The sequence below is a fragment of the Heteronotia binoei genome, chromosome 10 (genome assembly GCF_032191835.1).
Source record: "Heteronotia binoei isolate CCM8104 ecotype False Entrance Well chromosome 10, APGP_CSIRO_Hbin_v1, whole genome shotgun sequence".
NCBI classification, from domain to species: Eukaryota; Metazoa; Chordata; class Lepidosauria; order Squamata; family Gekkonidae; genus Heteronotia; species Heteronotia binoei.
Genome location: NC_083232.1, coordinates 80,530,535 through 80,549,490, shown reverse-complemented (window position 1 = coordinate 80,549,490; position 18,956 = coordinate 80,530,535). Strand labels below are relative to the sequence as shown.

At 43.4% G+C, this 18,956-nt stretch overlaps 1 protein-coding gene across 1 annotated transcript in view; it reads left to right on the top strand.

The window, feature by feature from the left end:
- LOC132577939 (engulfment and cell motility protein 1-like) overlaps positions 1-18,956 on the top strand; it is a 262,139-nt gene that overhangs the window by 144,270 nt on the left and 98,913 nt on the right. Inside the window, exon 13 of the mRNA XM_060247729.1 lies at positions 9,452-9,556. Coding sequence (XP_060103712.1) covers positions 9,452-9,556 — 105 coding nt within the window. The remainder of the gene's footprint in view (positions 1-9,451; positions 9,557-18,956) is intronic.

The following is an 18,956-nucleotide window of genomic DNA, read 5'->3' as shown; positions in this document are numbered from 1 at the left end:
TTTGCTCACAGAAGGAAAAACAAAAAAAAAAAGCCAGGCAACATTGTGGGGTGGGGGTTGGTCATGATTGATGGCACACATGCCATGAAGTTCAAGGGCACTGCTATGCACTGTTGACACTTCGTCTGTGCTCAGGATCACTTAGTTCATGTTTGTTATGGCTCAGTTGTTAAGAGACTCTGAGTTTGCACTCTTGATTTGTAACTTTAAGACAGAACAGTAGGCACAGATATTCTATTTTTAAAACTGACCATGCGAGGCTGAGTACTCAGTGCAAGCATTCTCTTCTTCCTAAAAGATCAGTATTTTTTTGGCTGGGTTTTCTGTCTAAATGACTTGGATTTTTGTAAAGAAAAACAATCCACAATGACTGGCCTTTCTACATAATTTAAGTTAGGTGTTTGCTCTCCCCCACCCACCCAAAGAACAGAATTGCAAATGGAGCATGTGCCATTCATTCCCCCTAGCAGCTTGATAGGTTGTTGTTTCTTATTTAATCTTTTCTTTTTTCTGAATTTTTGTTAAAGTAATTTGGGCATTTAGTTCACGTAATGTCTGTGAAAGCATGTGAAAATCTGTATAATTGGAAATAACTTTGCCTCAAAATTTCAATAGGAAGATGTCTCTGATGACCATTTGGTTAATCTCGTAGTATAATGGTGGTGGTGGGGGGGGGCTCATTACGTTCCAAGAAACAATCTTTGCTATTACCATGGACTGTGGTAGAAAAGTAGTGTAGCTTGTGATGGTGAGACAATTCGTTTGTAAGTGGAAATTTTATTTCTGGGTTTCCCGTCAGCATAGTAAGTGCTCGCATTGAGCAGGCAGGGGTGGCTTAAGAGGAGTGTGTTTACACCTGCTGTAATCCTGGAGGTCTAGCTTTCTGGTGGCTCCATGCATTCAAATTCCTTCCTCTCCCATAAGGGAAGCCATGGGAGACTGAGCAGATTGGTTTTTCTGATGCTTTTTGGTCTTTCAGGGAACAAATGTAGGGTCAAGGAAAAGGAGAAGGAACAGCCAGAGAGAGTTCCCGGTGGGCAGCCGTGTTGATCCGAAGCAATAGAACAAAGCTGGAGTCCAGTAGCACCTTTAAAACCAATAAAGTTTTATTCAGAATGTTAGCTTTTGCGTGCATGCTATATAGAGCAATTAACAGATTCTGCATTTAATGTCTGTGACACTCTCACCATCGTTCTTCATTTCTGACATGTTTATTGACTTTGCTGTTTTCCAACACAGCAAATGGTATCTAAACCAAACTGGCGGTTCTTTCAGTTTGTTAACTGTACTATTTTGCCATAGATTCTAACTTGGCACTATTTTGGCATGCTTAACCACTGCCCACCAGCTATATGTAACTCTGCTCACTGTACCCCATTTCATTGTCTGATGAAATGTGCATGCACACGAAAGCTTACATTCTGAATAAAATTTTGTTGGCGCTACTGGATTCCAACTTTGAGCCAGAGAGAGTTTATGTGAAAGATATCACTCTGTACCTTCTGACTTGCCCTCATTTACTGCTGTACTTCATTCAGCCCTGAAAGGCCTGGCAAATTGGAAGCCAGCCCCATTCAGCTAAGATCAGGCAGAGAATGGAATTGCACATTGCCACAAATGCATGGCCATCTCTCAGAATGGCAGACACACATTTAATCTCACCTGCAATGTCTGGAATAATTTATCCATGCCAGTAGGCATAGCATAATGCATATTCCTGCCTTCCCCTCTGCTAGCCTCAGCCAGTAAGGCAAGGGCAGGGAAACTGAAATGGTGAGATACCAATACACGGTAAGATGTCTGAGATGTGCCAGAAAGGAGACAAGATTACTCAGATGTTGCTTTCAGTGACAGCTGAATACGAGTGGCAACGTAAGCCCCTGAGTCTTAGGGTCAGATTGCCCACCTGATCCTTGAACTACACTGTGAACCACAAGGAAAAGCAGAGTGTAAATGTGTTTTAAAAAGCACATACATAAACCCAAAGTAGCTGTTCTAACAGATAGGTCCCTCTAGTGATTTGTCGTCTTTCTCCCTTTTGTGTGTGTGTGTTGCATATCTTTCTTTTTATTGCATAGCCAGTATGGTGTAGTGGTTAGGAGCACAGGCTCTAATCTGGGAGAACTTGCTTTGATTCCCCACTCCTCCACATGCACCAGCTAAGTGATCTTGGGTCAGTCACAGTTCTTAAAAGAGCAGTTCTTGAAAGAGCCCTCTCAGCCCCACCTACCTCACAGGTTGTCTTGCTGTGGGGAGAGGAAGGGAAAGGAGATTGTAAGCCTCTTGGAGACTCCAAGTGGACAGGGTATAAATCCAGTCTCTTCCTCCTTTTCTTCCTCACCCCCACCATCCTGTTCAGTTAGAGTCCTATTCACGATACATTGAAGCATGTATAACCCACGCACAGTACATACTTTTAAAATATGTGTGTTGAGTAATTCTCATTTTTTGTTCAATGCATGTACAAGTGAATGTGTGAACATATCCCACATCTATCCAGGTATTGGTCCCTGTTTTCAGTGGCAAAATGAATTCAGGTTGGATCTTTCTTGCATGCAAAGGTATAGGGTATGTACAGGATGTATGTGCATTCATTGTGACATGTGAATAAGGCTTTTGTGTACAGTGTAAACTTGATTTTTTCTTTTTTCATGCACTGAGTAATTCTCATGTTGGATTCAATGCACGTACAGCTGAATTTGTGATTCAAACCCACATTTATCCAGGTGCTGGTCCCCTAGACTTTATTTATAAAGTAAACACGCATTGGCTCTTTCGTGCAAACAGATATACATACATACCTGCAGGATGTATGTGCCAGTGTTCCCTCTAAGCCTAGTTAGTGTGAGCTAGCTCACAGTGTTTTAGCCTCCAGCTCACACATTTTTGTTTAAGTTCAAGAAGGATGGCCCCAGAGCAATCTAATTTGTGCATTAGATCACAACTTTAATACCAGTAACTCTCAAAGAAGCATTTTTGCCCACAAGACTCCACAGCTTAGAGCGAGTATTGATATGTGCACTCATTGTAACAGGTGAATAGGACTTAGCTCTTTAATTAATCATGTGTGGAAACAATTAGAATTGTGAAGGTGGGTTCCATAGCCCATCTTCTCAAATGTATTTCGGTTCTCTGGCCTTTCACCTCACAGGTAAGGGTAAATGGAGTCTAGTGGCACTTGCACTTTGGCTTGTATCCAGCAGACAATTTCTGCAGGTGGGAGTCCAGAGGCTTCCCAGGAACAGCATTCCAGGAAGCCTTTTATGTAGCAGTAGGAAGGGAGAGGTGAGAACGTCACACTCCTTTCCTTCCCAATCTAGTCTCTTCTTTAGACCAGATCCAGTAGTCCCCACTTCCCCTGCAGCATGCATTCCTGCCAATCTATGTGAATAAGTAAGATTGTACAGGAAGTGGTGGCAGCTACAGGCTTAGACAGCTTCAAGAGGGAACTGGATAAACATATGGAGCAGAGGTCCATCAGTGGCTATTAGCCACAGGGTATTGATGGAACTCTCTGTCTGGGACAGTGATGCTCTGTATTCTTGATGCTTGGGGGGGGCAGTGGGGGGGTTTCTAGTGTCCTGGCCCCACTGATGGACCTCCTGATGGCACCTGATTTTTTTGGCCACTGTGTGACACAGAGTGTTGGACTAGAAGGGTCATTGACCTGATTCAACATGGTTTCTCTTATGTTCTTATATACTGTATCAGAAGTCTTGGAGTTATAAGCACAAAAGTTTCAGCATTCAAACCAAATTGTACCTGCTGGGGGTGGCACTCCTTCACTAAGCACAAGGGACCAACTGATGCTTGAATGGTCTACAAGCACTTGGTTTATGTTTTAAAGTACTACTAACGCAACAGGATTTTTACTCATACCCAATGTAGAATGTTGACAGATCTGTAACCAATGTGTCATTCACCTACTGGTACAAGATTTCATGGCTGCAATTTAGTTAATATCTTATAGCTTTTGAGGCTGTGCAACTTGGGTAGACTGTACCCACCCCCCATGCCTTCATTAAAACAATTTTTTTCCCCAGTAGAAATAAGACAGATCAGACTCTGAATTTATACAAAGGATAAATAGGTGGCATAAGAAATCTGCCGTTGTTACAGAGTCATTTACTTCATTGTGGCAAATGTGCTTTTAAAATAAGACTCTCCCACCTGGGTCTTATGCAATGGAAATGAAAAGCCGAGGAAATCTCTCTGCATTAGAATGCAGAGCGGGGATAAAAGAAGCTGACAAACAGCCCTTGATGGGCGCTTACGTCAAGGAAGATAAGAATTTCGGATGGATCAGTACCCTTGGGTCTCATCTTTAAGGAGAGGCAGCCAAATGTGCTATTTTTAACAACCGTTGAAAGCTGCTGTCTGGAATGATATAACATTTTAACAGCTAAACTAGGAAGGTGCACGAAACATGATGGCAGCAGCACATCCCCCCCCCCCCCCCCCAGATTCTTCACAGGACTCACTTGAGTTAATACTACACCTCCTTGACATCAGTTATGATCTTTCTGCTCTGGCTTATGTACAGTGCCTAGCACACAAGTGACCCTGTTCTGTTGTTATGTTGCACACAAGTGGCCCTGTTCTGTTGTACAGTGCCTAGCACACAAGTGGCCCTGTTCTGTTGTCAAAAAGGATATTATAGCATTGGAAAAAGTGCAGAAAAGGGCAACTAGAATGATTAAAGGTTTGGAACACTTTCCCTATGAAGAAAGGTTAAAACGCTTGGGGCTCTTTAGCTTGGAGAAACGTCAGCTGCGGGGTGACATGATAGAGGTTTACAAGATTATGCATGGGATGGAGAAAGTAGAGAAAGAAGCACTTTTCTCCCTTTCTCACAATACAAGAACTCGTGGGCATTCGATGAAATTGCTGAGCAGTCAGGTTAAAACGGATAAAGGGAAGTACTTCTTCACCCAAAGGGTGATTAACATGTGGAATTCACTGCCACAGGAGGTGGTGGCGGCTACAAGCATAGACAGCATCAAGAGGGGATTGGATAAGCATATGGAGCAGAGGTCCATCAGTGCCTATTAGCCACATTGTGTGTATATATATATATGTGTGTGTGTGTGTGTGTGTACACTGTGTGGCCACTGTGTGACACAGAGTGTTGGACTGGATGGACCATTGGTCTGATCCAACATGGCTTCTCTTATGTCCTTATGTTATTAGGGGTGTTCAGTTTTTTTAAATTGGTATTTTCCAGTTCCAGTCTATTGAACTAGAATTTTTAAAATATATCTGAAAAAATCCTGTATAGTATTTGGCTCTGCAATCCAATAGACCTGAGAAGAAAAATATTTTCTCTTAAAAAAGCCAGCCTGATTCTGGGGCTGGCTTGGCTTCTCCTGCAGCTGCTGGAGAAGCTGGCTCCAGGATCTGTGTGCATTGAGGTGGTCTCTCCCTGCTTTACACAGATCCTGGCTTGGATGGCTTCTCCTGCAGCGTGGTTTAAGTAAGGCTGTACAAGAAGCCAAGCTGGGGGAACAGTCTGCTCCCCCCGCACAGCTGATCCTTGGGTTGTCTTCTGCAGTCCCTTTAAACCAGGGGTGGCCAAACTTGCTTAATGTAAGAGCCACATAGAATAAATGTCAGATGTTTGAGAGCAGGAAGGAAGGAAGCTGGATGGTGGAGGAAAAGGTGGAAAGAAAGCAACTTTAACTTTAAATTTATTTTCTAAGCTACTGGCTGGCTTGGTTTAGCGAAGTGATTTAAAGAGATGACTGCCTTCTCCAAGCTGGCCGATAATAATAATAATAATAACAACAACAACAACATTTAATTTATACCCTGCCCTCCCCGCCAAAGCAGGCTCAGGGCGCCTCACAACATAATATAAAATACAAAAGTTACATAATAAAACAATAATCTGCAACATTATATAATTTCCTTTAAATTCCCTTAAAACCATCTAAATAAAACCAACAATTTCATACGATCGTACTTGGTGCTACATTTTCAAAATTTCCAATCTTACTCATATACAGATTTTTATCATAGCGACGGTACAGCTGGATCTGCATTAAGTAAAGGCCAGCTGAAAGAGGATAGTCTTGCAGGCCCTGCGGAACTGGGCAAGACTCCGCAGGGCCTGCACCTCCTCTGGTAATTGATTCCAATTACCGATGGGGTGGGGGCTGTGAGAGCCACACAATATCTGTGAAAGAGCCACATGTGGCTCCTGAGTCCAGTTTGGCCACCCCTGCTTTAAACGTTAAAGAGACTGCAGTAGAAGCCTGATGAACAGCTACTATGGACTCATGTATATATTTATTAACACATTTAATCCTGTTTTCAGATTTACCAGTAATTCCCAAACATTTTGAGGATTTTCTCAGGACTTTTTGTTTGTTTTCATGAGAGAACTCATGCATTCAAGAAGCTGAAATATACCCTCCAAATACCAATAACATATTTCTCAGGTATACTTTTGCTTGGGTAGATCCAAATGCACACCTCTAGTTCTTACAGAGTGCTACAGAATCAAACTTTGCTATGATGATTTGGCCTGCAAGGAATGTGTGTTAAGATCCAAGCATAAAGTCAGGCTTGGGGTGGGGGGAGGTCTATGGATGCTCTTTTGGATTTAGGAACAAAAATTCACAGTAGTGAATGTTTTCAAGAGCAAACTGAAACAACCCCACTCCCCTTGAAGCCATTTGCTTACTTTTTGTATTTCATAACTAGAATAAGGTCAGTCATACAGAAAAGCATCCCCGTTTTTTTAAAGTAAAGAGTACATGGATCCATTAAACTGAGTGGTACCCTACTTCAGGCTGGGGGAAGATCCTTCAATTTTCCTTTAATTCCCTCTTCCATCAACAGAAGAGCCTCTTAAGTCAGAAGAAAGTGCCTTAGGTAGGAGGAAAGCTTCAAACCTTGGTTAGTGAAGTTGTAGGATAGAGGCCGTCTTGTATACAAGGACTGCTGCTGAGTGGGAGAGCCCACAGATAAAGGTGCTCCTAGTAAACAAGCACCTGGAGGCTGAAACATAGGAATAAGGCTCTCCTTTAGCCTCTCCCCAAATGGTGCTATTGTGAGAAGCATCCCTGTCTGAAAACAGTTGTTCCGTGCCACCTATAAGGCCGCTTCCAAAACTGAACATGTGTTTACTTGAAGTTGCTTTCTGGATTACTGTCTGGGATCACCTTGGTCAAAGTTCTGTTGATTCCATTGGAAGAGAATATATGTTTAGCTCTCCTAATGCAATCAACTTTATTTCAGTTTTGTTGGATTGTACCCACTAAGTCTTCACATCATTAGAGGTTTGCCTGGGCATCGTTCTCATAGATTTTCATTTTAAGACTGAGAGGCAAACATGTTTGCAATATGAAGGGAATGTCGGCAGCTATCCTGAAAACAAAACTATTTCACTTTGGCGCGTCTTTTCATGTCATGTTTTACATCTGCATTTTGTCCCTATTTTAGATTTCTAAAAATGAAGATGCCACCTTGTAAATCTGCAAGTGGTCTCTATCCAATGGAAGGTTTTAAAATAGGTTTTAAGCCAGAGGGATGATAGCGCCAGGTCTTATAGGGCTTTTGGTTAAAGCAGACATAGTTCCCTTTTACCCACATGTTGTTCCTTGCCACTAAAAAAACCAGTGTATCCACTTTGAGACCAGTCCTCAAGTTCCCACTCCATTGTGCACACAGATGTTCTGGCTGTACTGAAGGGCACTAAAAAGTCTGAGTACTAAATGTAACAAAGTCAGTGTCCTTCCTTCCTTCCTTCCTTCCTTCCTTCCTTCCTTCCTTCCTTCCTTCCTTCCTTCCTTCCTTCCTTCCTTCCTTCCTTCCTTCCTTCCTTCCTTCCTTCCTTCCTTCCTTCCTTCCTTCCTTCCTTCCTTCCTTCCTTCCTCCCTCCCTCCCTCCCTCCCTCCCTCCCTCCCTCCCTCCCTCCCTCCCTGTAATCCTAGTCCTATTGCATTGTTTTGACTGAATTGTTTTAAATATTTTGTAAATTGCCTTGAGTCTTGAGAAAGACAAGCTATAAGTGAAGTAAAAATGACCACCAAACCCCCCCCCCCCCAGTAACTTATCATCCAATGTCAATACCAATGCTTAGTGAAACAGTCACAGAAGGACTGTATCATTCTGAAGTTAGCCTGCAACTGCACATTCAACAAGTTGGCCCAAAAGTGACAGATTTGAAATGAGGAGGAAGATAATTGGGGGTTATCCAGTTCTAATGATGCCTTCCTTTTTAAAAGAAGGAACTTAATTTTAAAAAATGGTATCATTCGCTGAACAAACACATGAAATTTCTCAGCAGTGAACGGGTTTGAACTTAGCAAGGAAGGTCTCAGTGGACCATGCTCTGAAGGCCCTCTGTTGACCAAGAGGAAGCTGAGCCAGGTGATCCCTGTGATACTGGCTTCATGGTCCGCTATACTAAGACTTGGGCTGCAGCAATGATCTCAACAAGTTCAGGTTGAATTGGCACCACAGCTCAAGTCCAGGCTGAAGAGACCATGCCGTGCTGCTGGTACCAGAGGGGCCACTTGGCTCAGCTTGCTCCTGGGCTGCCCGATCTGCTCCTGAAGTCATTAAGGGACAGAGTTCTACCATGCTCATGATTGTATGCACTGCCCAAGTATCCTCCCCAGTGGATCACTGTCAGCACATTGGCAGCAATCCACAACATTGCAGTGGGGGACATTGATTATGTCCCAGACTTGGCTTATGCTAAAGCAACAGCATCCAAGTAAGATTGAGCATTTGTCTCCCAGAAGCACTAAGGAGGCTTTCCCGCACTTGGAAGTGGGTGAAATTGCCACTCGCCTTCATTCATGCATCACACAGCTTTGCAAAAAGGCAATTTAAATCTAAGCGGCTTTTGCATGAACTAAATAGACCATGACTTGGTCAGTTAAATGTGGAGGTTTATGGTCCAGGGGTCTCTAAACCCCACAAACCTCAAACCACTGTAGTCCTTTTTTTTCTTGGACTGTGCCCATCCCTACTTGCTAACATTCTCTCCTCAGCCATTGTTTTCTCACGATTCTGCCACTTCTAGTGCATGTGTAAAATCATAACAAACCATGCTTACAAGGACCAGGTTGATGGGTGCCACTGTGAGTAGCTGATGCATAGGGTAGGTGAGAGTCCAACGTTAGTGGCTCAGGGGTACAATCTGGCCTGTTCCACATTTTGAACCTCTGAGCCCAATACCCTACTGACATTTGGTAAGGCTTATACATTTTGCATCATTTGCAAAGAGAAGGTAAAATTCCATTCTACAACAAACAGAATTTTCGTACAAATTGGTGTTCTATTTAACAATCTCATTCCTTGTTGGATTAATTAGTAGAAGGGTATTGGTAGCCAAACAAGAGAAACTTTTGAAGGACTTCTGAATGCTTGTGTTTTGCTAGGGCCATGATCTATGTGAGTACACTTCCAACACTCATCTCTTGTTCCCTTTTCACAGAATCATGTGAACCCAGCGATGGATTTTACACAGACTCCTCCCGGGATGCTGGCCCTTGACAACATGCTGTACTTTGCCAAACATCATCAAGATGCCTACATCCGGGTAAGGGCCCTTTCTTTGTGCAAGCAAAACCTGAGTGGCATTTTTATCATAGGGAGGGGGCATCATTTTCGACGTTTTGAAAACCCTACACGGCTGTCATAAGTTGGCTGCAACTTGATGGCACTTTCCACCACAACCATCATTTTCGGAAAGCAGATGGAGCTCCTGATGCTGAAAAAAATTGCAGCTGTAGTTGCTGAAAGGTAGAGCTACAGGGCAAGGAGAATCGTGGTTTTCCTATGAAAGCTTTGACAAATGCTGAGCAGCGACCCCTCCAAATGTATTTTCAGAAGCGGATGTAAATGCCATCCTGACGGATGACTTGAAGGCCTGAAACCCTCTTTTGTGTGCTTTTGACTCCCAAGAGGAAGAAATCTGATGTGACTGTTTCCAATTAGATCTGGGGGAAGAAAACGAAGGCTGATTCACATTCTACTTTCCTTCTCTCACTTCCTACCCACTTCTTGCCTACGCAGCTTGTTTGAAAGGTAGCAGCGAAGCTATATTTTGTTTCTTTACATGTTCATTCTGACATTTGAGCAGATAACGGCTGAGTAACTTTCCGTAAACTTTTCTACTATATGCGGAAACTGAAGAACAGAGACGGCTGTATAGTGAAGTGCAGGTGGTCACCCAATCTGTCTAAATCTGAGCTTTTCCTCTGTAGAGAAATAGAGAAGGCATCTGAAGCTCATAACAAGTGGAGAAGAAACTTCTGCAGAGATGCAAGAAATCACTGGCAAGGGAGTGAGCAAGCACAAACTTCAATGAATGTCAGTTAGGCTACAGTCTTCACTCAAACAGATCTAAAACCAAATAAATCTGAGACTTTTGTAAAAGTCATCCTGACATCTGAGACCACACACACACAGGCTCATAAATAGAATGTCATTAGCTTAGAAGACAATAAGGATGGCGGCTTTCAGATCTGCTCTTTAGAGTGGTCATTACAGCAGGCAGTGATAGCATGGATTATAGTGAATGCTAAATGCATAATAAATTAAGAGACAGACATGATTAGAGAGTAAAGATAGGCTCAGAATTAAATATGTGAGCATCCTTTGTTTTTAAAAAAATCAATTGGTTTCCCCCCCCCCCCCATAAGTTTATATTATTATGAGCATATTATTCTTCAAAAGAAATGTGCTGGAGAGAAATTATTTATTTATTTAGTAAACTTACAAATAATATACTTATAAATAAATAAAATTAGTTGTTGCCTGAGATCGGGAGTGGCAGGCATCGTACAACTCGCATGTGTGTCTGTATTATTTTCGGGTGACCTTTTCAGGGCCTACTTCCCATGAAACAATCAGCTGTGCCTTTTAAATCCTGGCATGTCCAAAAGGGGGCGCAGGATTTGGCACTGGTGTTTTAAAAGACAAAAATGCCACCTAAAAAAAAACCAGATGAATTTCAAGAAAAATTCAGCGGGGCAGGGGAGGAAGCTTCTGAGAATTTTAGGTGTTTGTAGACGTGATGTGTTTGCACCCTGGATCTTTGCCAACTTGGCGATAGTTGTAAGGATAATATGTCTGCATGCTGGATCTTGTCCATAGTTCTTTGGAAACAAGGAAATAATGTCATGCGGTCTTGCAGGTGTTGGAGTGGCTACTAATAATATCATAATAAAAATCTCATAACTTTTTTTTTTTTTGCATTGCCAGATAGCTGGGTGTGTCTTGCTGTTGTTGCATCATGTTTTTGAAAGCAACATTCCCTTAGATATTTGAAAACTATATTCATCCAGCTATCCCTCAGTCCCAAGTTTTCTAAGATCCTCTATGGAAATAAGAATGGCTTGTATAGTTATCCCCTTCCTCCATTTAATTGTCACGATAACCCTGCAAGGTAGGTTAGGCTGAGAGATGCCCAAGGTCACCAGTGAATTTCACGGCAGATAAGGATTTGAACTCAGGCCTCCCTAGTCCTACACAATATTAGTTGCTTTCTGGGAAAGGTTTGCTTGTTAGCTCACCTATGAGAGTTTATTTAAATTCTTAGTCCAGTTGCAACCATTATTACTCGTTCAGTTTTGTTCCATGATCAGACCGCCCAGCGGTTTTTATAGTTCAGCTTTCAAGTTCATGGACCCCTATTTTGTCAGGACTGCAGCATGAGGGAAGTAGGAGCTAACGCTTCCTCCCCACTTCCCAATCTAAAATGTCCCTACAGAACTTAGTACCTATTTCCATGACTGTGTTTCCTCAGAGGAGCACATAGTGACTCCTTGGGGGTATTTTAGACTGAAAAAACAACACCTTTCACTCATTCCTTGTGCCACAGTCAGAAATTAAATCGGGCTCCCATGTGCCTGATAATGCGATTAACAGTCAGAGGAGCCATGGCTCTGTGGCAGAGCTTCTTCGTGGCATGCAGAAGGTCCCAGATTCAATTCCCAGCATCTCCAGGTAAAAGGATCAAGTAATAGGTTATGTGAAACGACCTCTGCTTGAGACTATGGAGAGCTGCAGCCAGTTTGAGTAGACAAGAGATGTCAAACATGCAATCCGGGGGCTGAATGAGGCCCCCAGAGGGCTCCTATCAGGCCCCGAGCAACTGGCTGTCATCTGCTTCCTTCTTCCTCTCTCTTACTTCCTTCTGCATCACAGCTTGCTTTGCAAGGCTTGCTCAATCGCACAGGAGCTACAGAGCAAAGCCTCTATTTTCTCCATTGGCTGAAGCTCCTCCCTTGGGGAGGAAAGGGGAAGGGAGAGCTTGCTTTGTCATGCTCTCTCAATCACACGGCAGAGCTACTGAGCCAAGCCTCTCTTCCTTCTATTGCTGAGACTCCACCCCCTCCTGATCCCCTGGGGAAGGAATGAAAGAGCCAGAGCTTCCTTTGCCCAGTTCCCTGGATCCCATGGGAAAGATACAAGGAAAGCACCTTTAAGACCAAGTGCTAATGTTTTAAGCATGTTGTTAAGCTTTAAAAAAAAATCTTTAATTGTGTTTGTCTGTGTCCTTTATAAAGTTTATATCTCTGCTACCTAGCATTACATATGACACACATGGCCTGGCCCAACAAGGTCTCATTTATGTCAGATCCAACCCTCATAACAAATGAGTTTGACAGCCCTGGATTAGACAGTACTGATCTTGATGGACCACAGGTCTGATTCAGTATAATGCAGCTTATTTCAATTCGCATCATACACCTCTGAAGTATCTGGTCTAATTTGGCCTTTGGTTCCATGTTGAGGTTGGTGAAAGTTAATGAGCAAGTATGCATTTCCCCAGGAAGCATGGGGAAGAAATTTTTGTTTGAGATGGAGGAGGCTTGAGAAGGAAGAGTAGTTGAAGTCAAAGGGGGCTTCAAGTGGTAAGTGGTTCAAGCCAACATTTTCAGTCCTGCCAAAGTCCCATCCCTACTGCAGCCCCTGCCCTGACTTGCTTTTGTATGTGCACAGTGCAGGATCCTTACACAGCCATCTTTTACTAGCCAAAAAACTGATTAGATCCAACCCGTTGTATTGGAAGAGCCATGCCCTCCCATTTTTTCCTAACTCTCTGGGGGCTGAAGATCAATCTATCAATAATTTATTATGATCCAAGGATCAGAAGTTAAGATCGTCAACAGAACATATACATGACTGGAGATCATATGAAACCTTCATAACAGGCCTTAAACATCAGGATGCCGCACTCTGCTTATCTACATAGTAACACCAAGCTTGTGAACAGTGTCAAATTCATTTGTTATGAGAGTTAGATGTGATTTTAAGGAAAATTCTGGGCCTTCCCCAAGGTACTCCTGCTCCACATCTGAGACTAGAATTCGGTTTGCCCTCAATTGCCTCTAGAGCCAAAATACTCTAAGAAGCTTAGAAGTATTCCAGACCACCACCTGGTAAAACGGTTTCCAGTGCTTCAGCAATAGGAATGTGTGGTCCAAATTACTTTCTCCCATTTTACAAACGTACTCTTTACCCTCTTTAAAGTCAGTAATAGACTGGGACCCAAGAAAATTGCGGGACTGGATTTTTGAGGTTGGTGAAGACAACCCTTCGTGACATCAATCTGATCCATCGATCTAAATTCTCTGTCTGGTATTCCCAGGTCAAGAAAAATAAATTCTTTTCCCACTATAATGCTGACTTCTCAGACGCCCCTCTAAGAAAAGCATTTACCCAAGCCCGTTTCCAAACCATGCCATCCTTGTACCTTCAGGGTAGATTTAAAAAAATACTTGTAGACCAGTGTTTTTGTTCCTGTGGTACCAATCAGATAGAAGATATTGCTCATTGCATTCTGTCCTGTCCATTCTATGGGCCCATTTGAAATAAACTGCTGAATCAATTTCTCACAAAGTTTAAATCAGAAGAGGAATGTATTAAATTTTTATTGGCTGATGCCATTTCAGATGTTACTCTTAAGGTGGCTGCTTTCATCTTTTTAGCAACAAAAATAAGGAAGAAGATAACCACAGGCTAGCCACCCATACAAGCATTTTGGCCAAGTTATAGTCTCATTCTGTCACGTTGTTTTATTATTTATGTTTTAAATTTTGTTCATAGTTCTGTATTTTATTATGCTTTTAAAAATGTTTTAATTTTTATGGCTAGAAGTAAACTGTATACTTTGGAAGGTTTGCTGGGTTGTTATGGCCTATGGCTACAACAATAAAATACTTTGAACTTTAGATCTGATGTAAATGAGACCTTGTCGGGCTGGGCCATGTGTGTCATAAAATGTAATGCTACATAGTAAAGATATAAACTTTATAAAGGACACAGGCAAACACAATTAAAGAATAATTAATTAAAAGATTAGCACTCTTGAAATATTTTATTTAACAGTCTCTGATAACTAATGCTTCTTGTTCAGAATTATTGCTTCAAAGTTTAGAGACAATATCTGTACTGTAGCCATCTTGAGTATGCTGTTCAGGTGTGTATCTGTTTTGATGCTTGTGATTTATCAATGTTTTGAGCCTAAGACTCAGAAGAAAACATGAAATGGGTGGGCATTACAAGCTTTTGTACATAAGTTGCTTCATGTGCTGGTCAGCCAGTGGAGAAAATAGAGGCTTTGCTCTGTAGTTCTGTGTGACTGAGCAAGCCTGGCAAAGCAAACTGTGACACAGAAGGTTGACAGCCAGTTGCTCGGGGAGCCCAGTAGGAGCACTCTGGGGGCCTGATGTGGCCCATAAGCTGCATGTTGAGGCGGGCTCTTTTAGAAGTACACTTTTTAAAGGGTATAGAAACCCATACTTCAGCTATGTGGTGCTGTCTGTGAAACCCACCAATCATACTTTTAGCTTTGGCCATCTTGTATTTTAATGGTAGACTGGCCTGTGAACAATGTAAAGAAATAGATAGAAACACTGGTCTGAGCAGCTTGACCACTATCAGCCACCAAATAATGCCAAGCTGCTGCAGGACCAGGGCCGTAGCCAGGATTTCATGTTTGGTGGGACCCACAACAACATTTTTGTTGGGGGGGTCAGAGGGCCACCCAGTTTGGCCCTAAACCCTTTCTCTGCTTCTCAAGTAAAGCAGCAGCCCCTCCTCATTTATCTAACTCATTAAACCTTCCAGGGGAATCCAAGCTGCAAGTAGACTCTCCCCTCTCCCAGTGCTGATCTGAAGCCTCTCCCTGCTGGTCTCTCTGGCCAGGCAATAGCCAGGCCTCTTTCCACCCTCCCGGAAGGAACTGCTTCCAAGGCCCCTGCTGCCTCTGACCACTGAGGATCCAGTTAGCAGGGGCTTGTTTCTCTTCCTTCCTTGGCACCCCAGCGCTTGGAGGGTCTCTCTCTTTCCCAGAGCTCTTCTGTGCTGGCGTGGCGAGATGATCCCAGGAATGAGTCCCATCTCTGGGGCATCAGTGCTGGGTAAGGCCAACAGCCACAGCAGTCACTAGGGCTGCCAACCCGCCGGCCCACATTGGGCCATCCCCAACGTTGCTGGTGCGATGACATCACCTGGAAGTGACGTCATAAAAATGGTGGTGCCCGTGCAGGGCCGCTCTAGGCATTTCCGGGAAAACTCTCTGGTTTTCCGGGACGCTCTAGCTATTTGGGAGGTAAAACACTATGGTGCATAGATACCATAGAGTTTTTACCTCCCAAATGGCTAGATCATCCGGGAAAACCATTGAGTTTTCCCAGAAACTCCTAGAGCAGGCCCACACGGGTGCCGCCATTTTGATGATGTCACTTCCAGGTGACATCATTGTGTTGCGCGCATGCTCTCTGTGTGTGTGAAAGAGTCCCCCCTGCGGGAAGTTGGGGACTAGGCAACCCTAGCAGTCGCAAGGGCCCAGTCAGAGCATGCTGCACTTGTTCAGAGCAGTGGCGAGTGGCGGTGGCCAAAGGGGGCAGATTGGGGGTCCTTCAATGGAGGGTCCATACAGATGGAAGGGGGGTTGAATGGAGTGGCCTGGCCCCCCTGGGCCCCACTGTAGCTATGGGCCTGTGCAGGACAGACTTTTTTACAGGCAGTCCAGTCCAGGTATTACTTTCCCTTTTTATACTTCGAGACAGCTGAAATCTTGTAAGAGGAGGAGTTTTGTTTCAGGAATTATCAAGATACAGACAAACCCAAGCTGTTCCGTGCAGACCATTGAAAACAGAATTAGCTTGAGTCAGTCAGATTGTGCACTGTATATTTCATAACCCATGCATTTGTTGTATGGAAGGCTGCCTACACATCCTTCCGCTAGCTCCAGAAAAAGCTCTCTGCCCACTCACGTTAGCTTAATCAAAAATGAGTTGTTTGATAGATTGCCTGAGCATTTCTCAAGCTAAATGCAGCATGATGGGGATGGTGCTTAGTCAGAAATAGGCAGCTACAGATGAAATTACCTGCGGCAAGATGGTCTGGATTGTAATTCATTTTTCCTTATGACGAAAGTAGAAAAGAGAGGACTACTTTCTGTTTGTTCTGCTAATGTGTCACATTCAGAACATGGCTTAAGAGACTGTTATGTTCCCAATCTGTCATGCAGTCTTTGCCGCGTATTTTCTTTCTGACTCCTCATAATCTGTTCCTCTTCTCTTCCTTCTCCTGCAGTCCTTTTTCTGTCTGCCGTCTGTGTATGGTTCTAGCTTTAGATAACAATCTTCTTTTTTCTGTATTCGTTTCCAGACTCAACCCAAGATGTGTTGGTGCCTGAGGTAGAAAATAAAACCGGTGCCTCTTGGCAGTAAAAATACAATACTATGTTAAATAAGAACTGACAGTTGACTGCTTTATCACAGTTGCCCAAGATTTTCATTCTGCCTACTAGCCTGTGGCTGCTTCACATGTTATACCTAATCCTCCTCATAATGTGTGTCTGGCAGAATGTTGTAGAGTGTGTGATCACTTTCCAAATTTTGAGAGAGTTTAGTGGGCATTACTGCAAAATGGCTGCCACGGGGAAGAGCCAATTACATGGGGCAGCTCTTTGATTTGGAGAAGAGATGCTGCTTGCTTCTAGTTTGCTTCTTTTGTGGCCACTGGGAAAGCTTACCAAGCCCAAAGACATAAAAAAATCAAAACCCTCTGTCTGGAACTCAGCTGTGGAATCACATCTGTGATGCCTCTTTCTGGAATGAGCTGAGTTTTGTTAGCTGACAGGATGTGACCTAAAGCTCCCTTTCTTGTTCTGTTCAATTACAAATCATTTGGATTTTATCCCCAAGTCTCAGGAAGCAAGTGGGCATCAAAAACACATTGGCACATGCCATGGCACTCATGGGCACCACACTGTGGTGTACTTGGGGAAGCCGTGTGTGTTTGGCTTTTTTTTTTTTATTCTAAGTCCGTATAGGCTGGGGTGGCCAAACTGGCTCGGGAGCCACATGTGGCTCTTCCACACATATCGTATGGCTCTCGAAGCCCCCACAGCCCCATCAGCTGGCTTGGAAAAAGCATTGTCCTCTATAAATCATTTCGCCAAGCCACTAGAGAATGCATTTCAAGTTGCTTTTCCACCTCTCCCTCCATCATTTTGTGGCTCTCAAACATCTGACATTTAGACATTTGTGGCTCTTTAACCTGATGTTTGGTCTTCATGGCTCTTATATTAGGCAAGTTTGGCCGCCCCTGATACAGGCTGAAAAGAGGCAGGAAGGCAGCTTGTAGCTATTACAAAAAAAGACAGTAGGACTGCTATTTATATGTTATCAGTGAACACTGTGGAGAAATGCTCTGCACCCCAGGATTCCTGTCAAATTTACAGTCATTGGGTCTGCACACTCGACATGCTTAAAGTGCCTTTCGACAGGTAGCAAGGGGAAAGATGCCCTGACATGGATAGCCCAGGCTAGTCTGATCTCAGAAGCTAAGCAGGGTCAGTCCTGGCTAATATTTGGATGGAAAACCTCTGAAGAATACTGGGGGCAATGGCAAACCACCTCTGAACATCTCTTGCCATCACCACCAAGAGGAAAGATACACAGGACCAGGACAGTTCAGTGCCATGGATATGCATTTGCCCTGGCAAGAGGAAGACAAACGGCTAACTCCCCAGCCCAAGAGTCACACCTAGTAGAAAGAGATTTGGGAATGTAGGTTGTCTCTCTTTGTTTTGGGCAGGAAGGGATGAAATGACTCACAAAGGGAGAGCCAGGCAAGAGATTATGAAATCTCTGGACACATAGATGAAGGTCTCCTTAGATCTGTTCTGTTCTGCTCCTTAAACTTTGTCTAGCTAACGTGAAGGATTAAGCCATGGATGCCATTTTAGCACATGTGACTGAATTTAGGGGAGGAGCCCCAAGCAAGGAAACTAAGGTGACAGATGATTTCTAAATGCTGCAGTTTTAAGAACAAATAGCCAATCCATGGTATGACCATCTCATAGGATATAGATAAAAATTGGTAATAAAAATTTATGATTTATCATTTTGATCATCACTCATTTTGTTGTCTAAATTGATTGCACATATGGTTTGATTATTTTTTTAGTCTTCATAATCCGTATGCCAGTAGCCTGATCTTTGCGCCCATACCATGCCTAATTTAGTTGTACTCAGGGAAGTAAGGGGAGGGGGTCTCTGTAGATCCCTTCATCTCAGATGTGTGCAAGGGTTCAAGTTCCCACAATAGCTGGCAAGTGCAAATTAAGGGTGCCATGATAAAGAGTGCTGAACTGCTAGTCCTTCAGCAAGAGATATTCTTTAAGACTAGGAAAGTGGCAGCAGAAATGCCCAGAGAAAAGTGAGTACCTTGGAAGTAAGGGGAAATAGATTTTTCCAGACTCCCATGTGGACAGAAATGTGGCTTGCAAGAAGGGCATTTTCTCCATGCCCTTCAGCATTTTGAAGTCAAAAACAGATAGTCCTGTGTTTCAGCAACCTGGTAAGATCCAAGGTTAGAGTTCAGCAGCTTGTTTGGGGGGGGGGGGGGGTGTGCAAACCCAGGGCAGAAGCATGGAAGTGAATCATGCATTGTGGAACACACAATCCAGATGG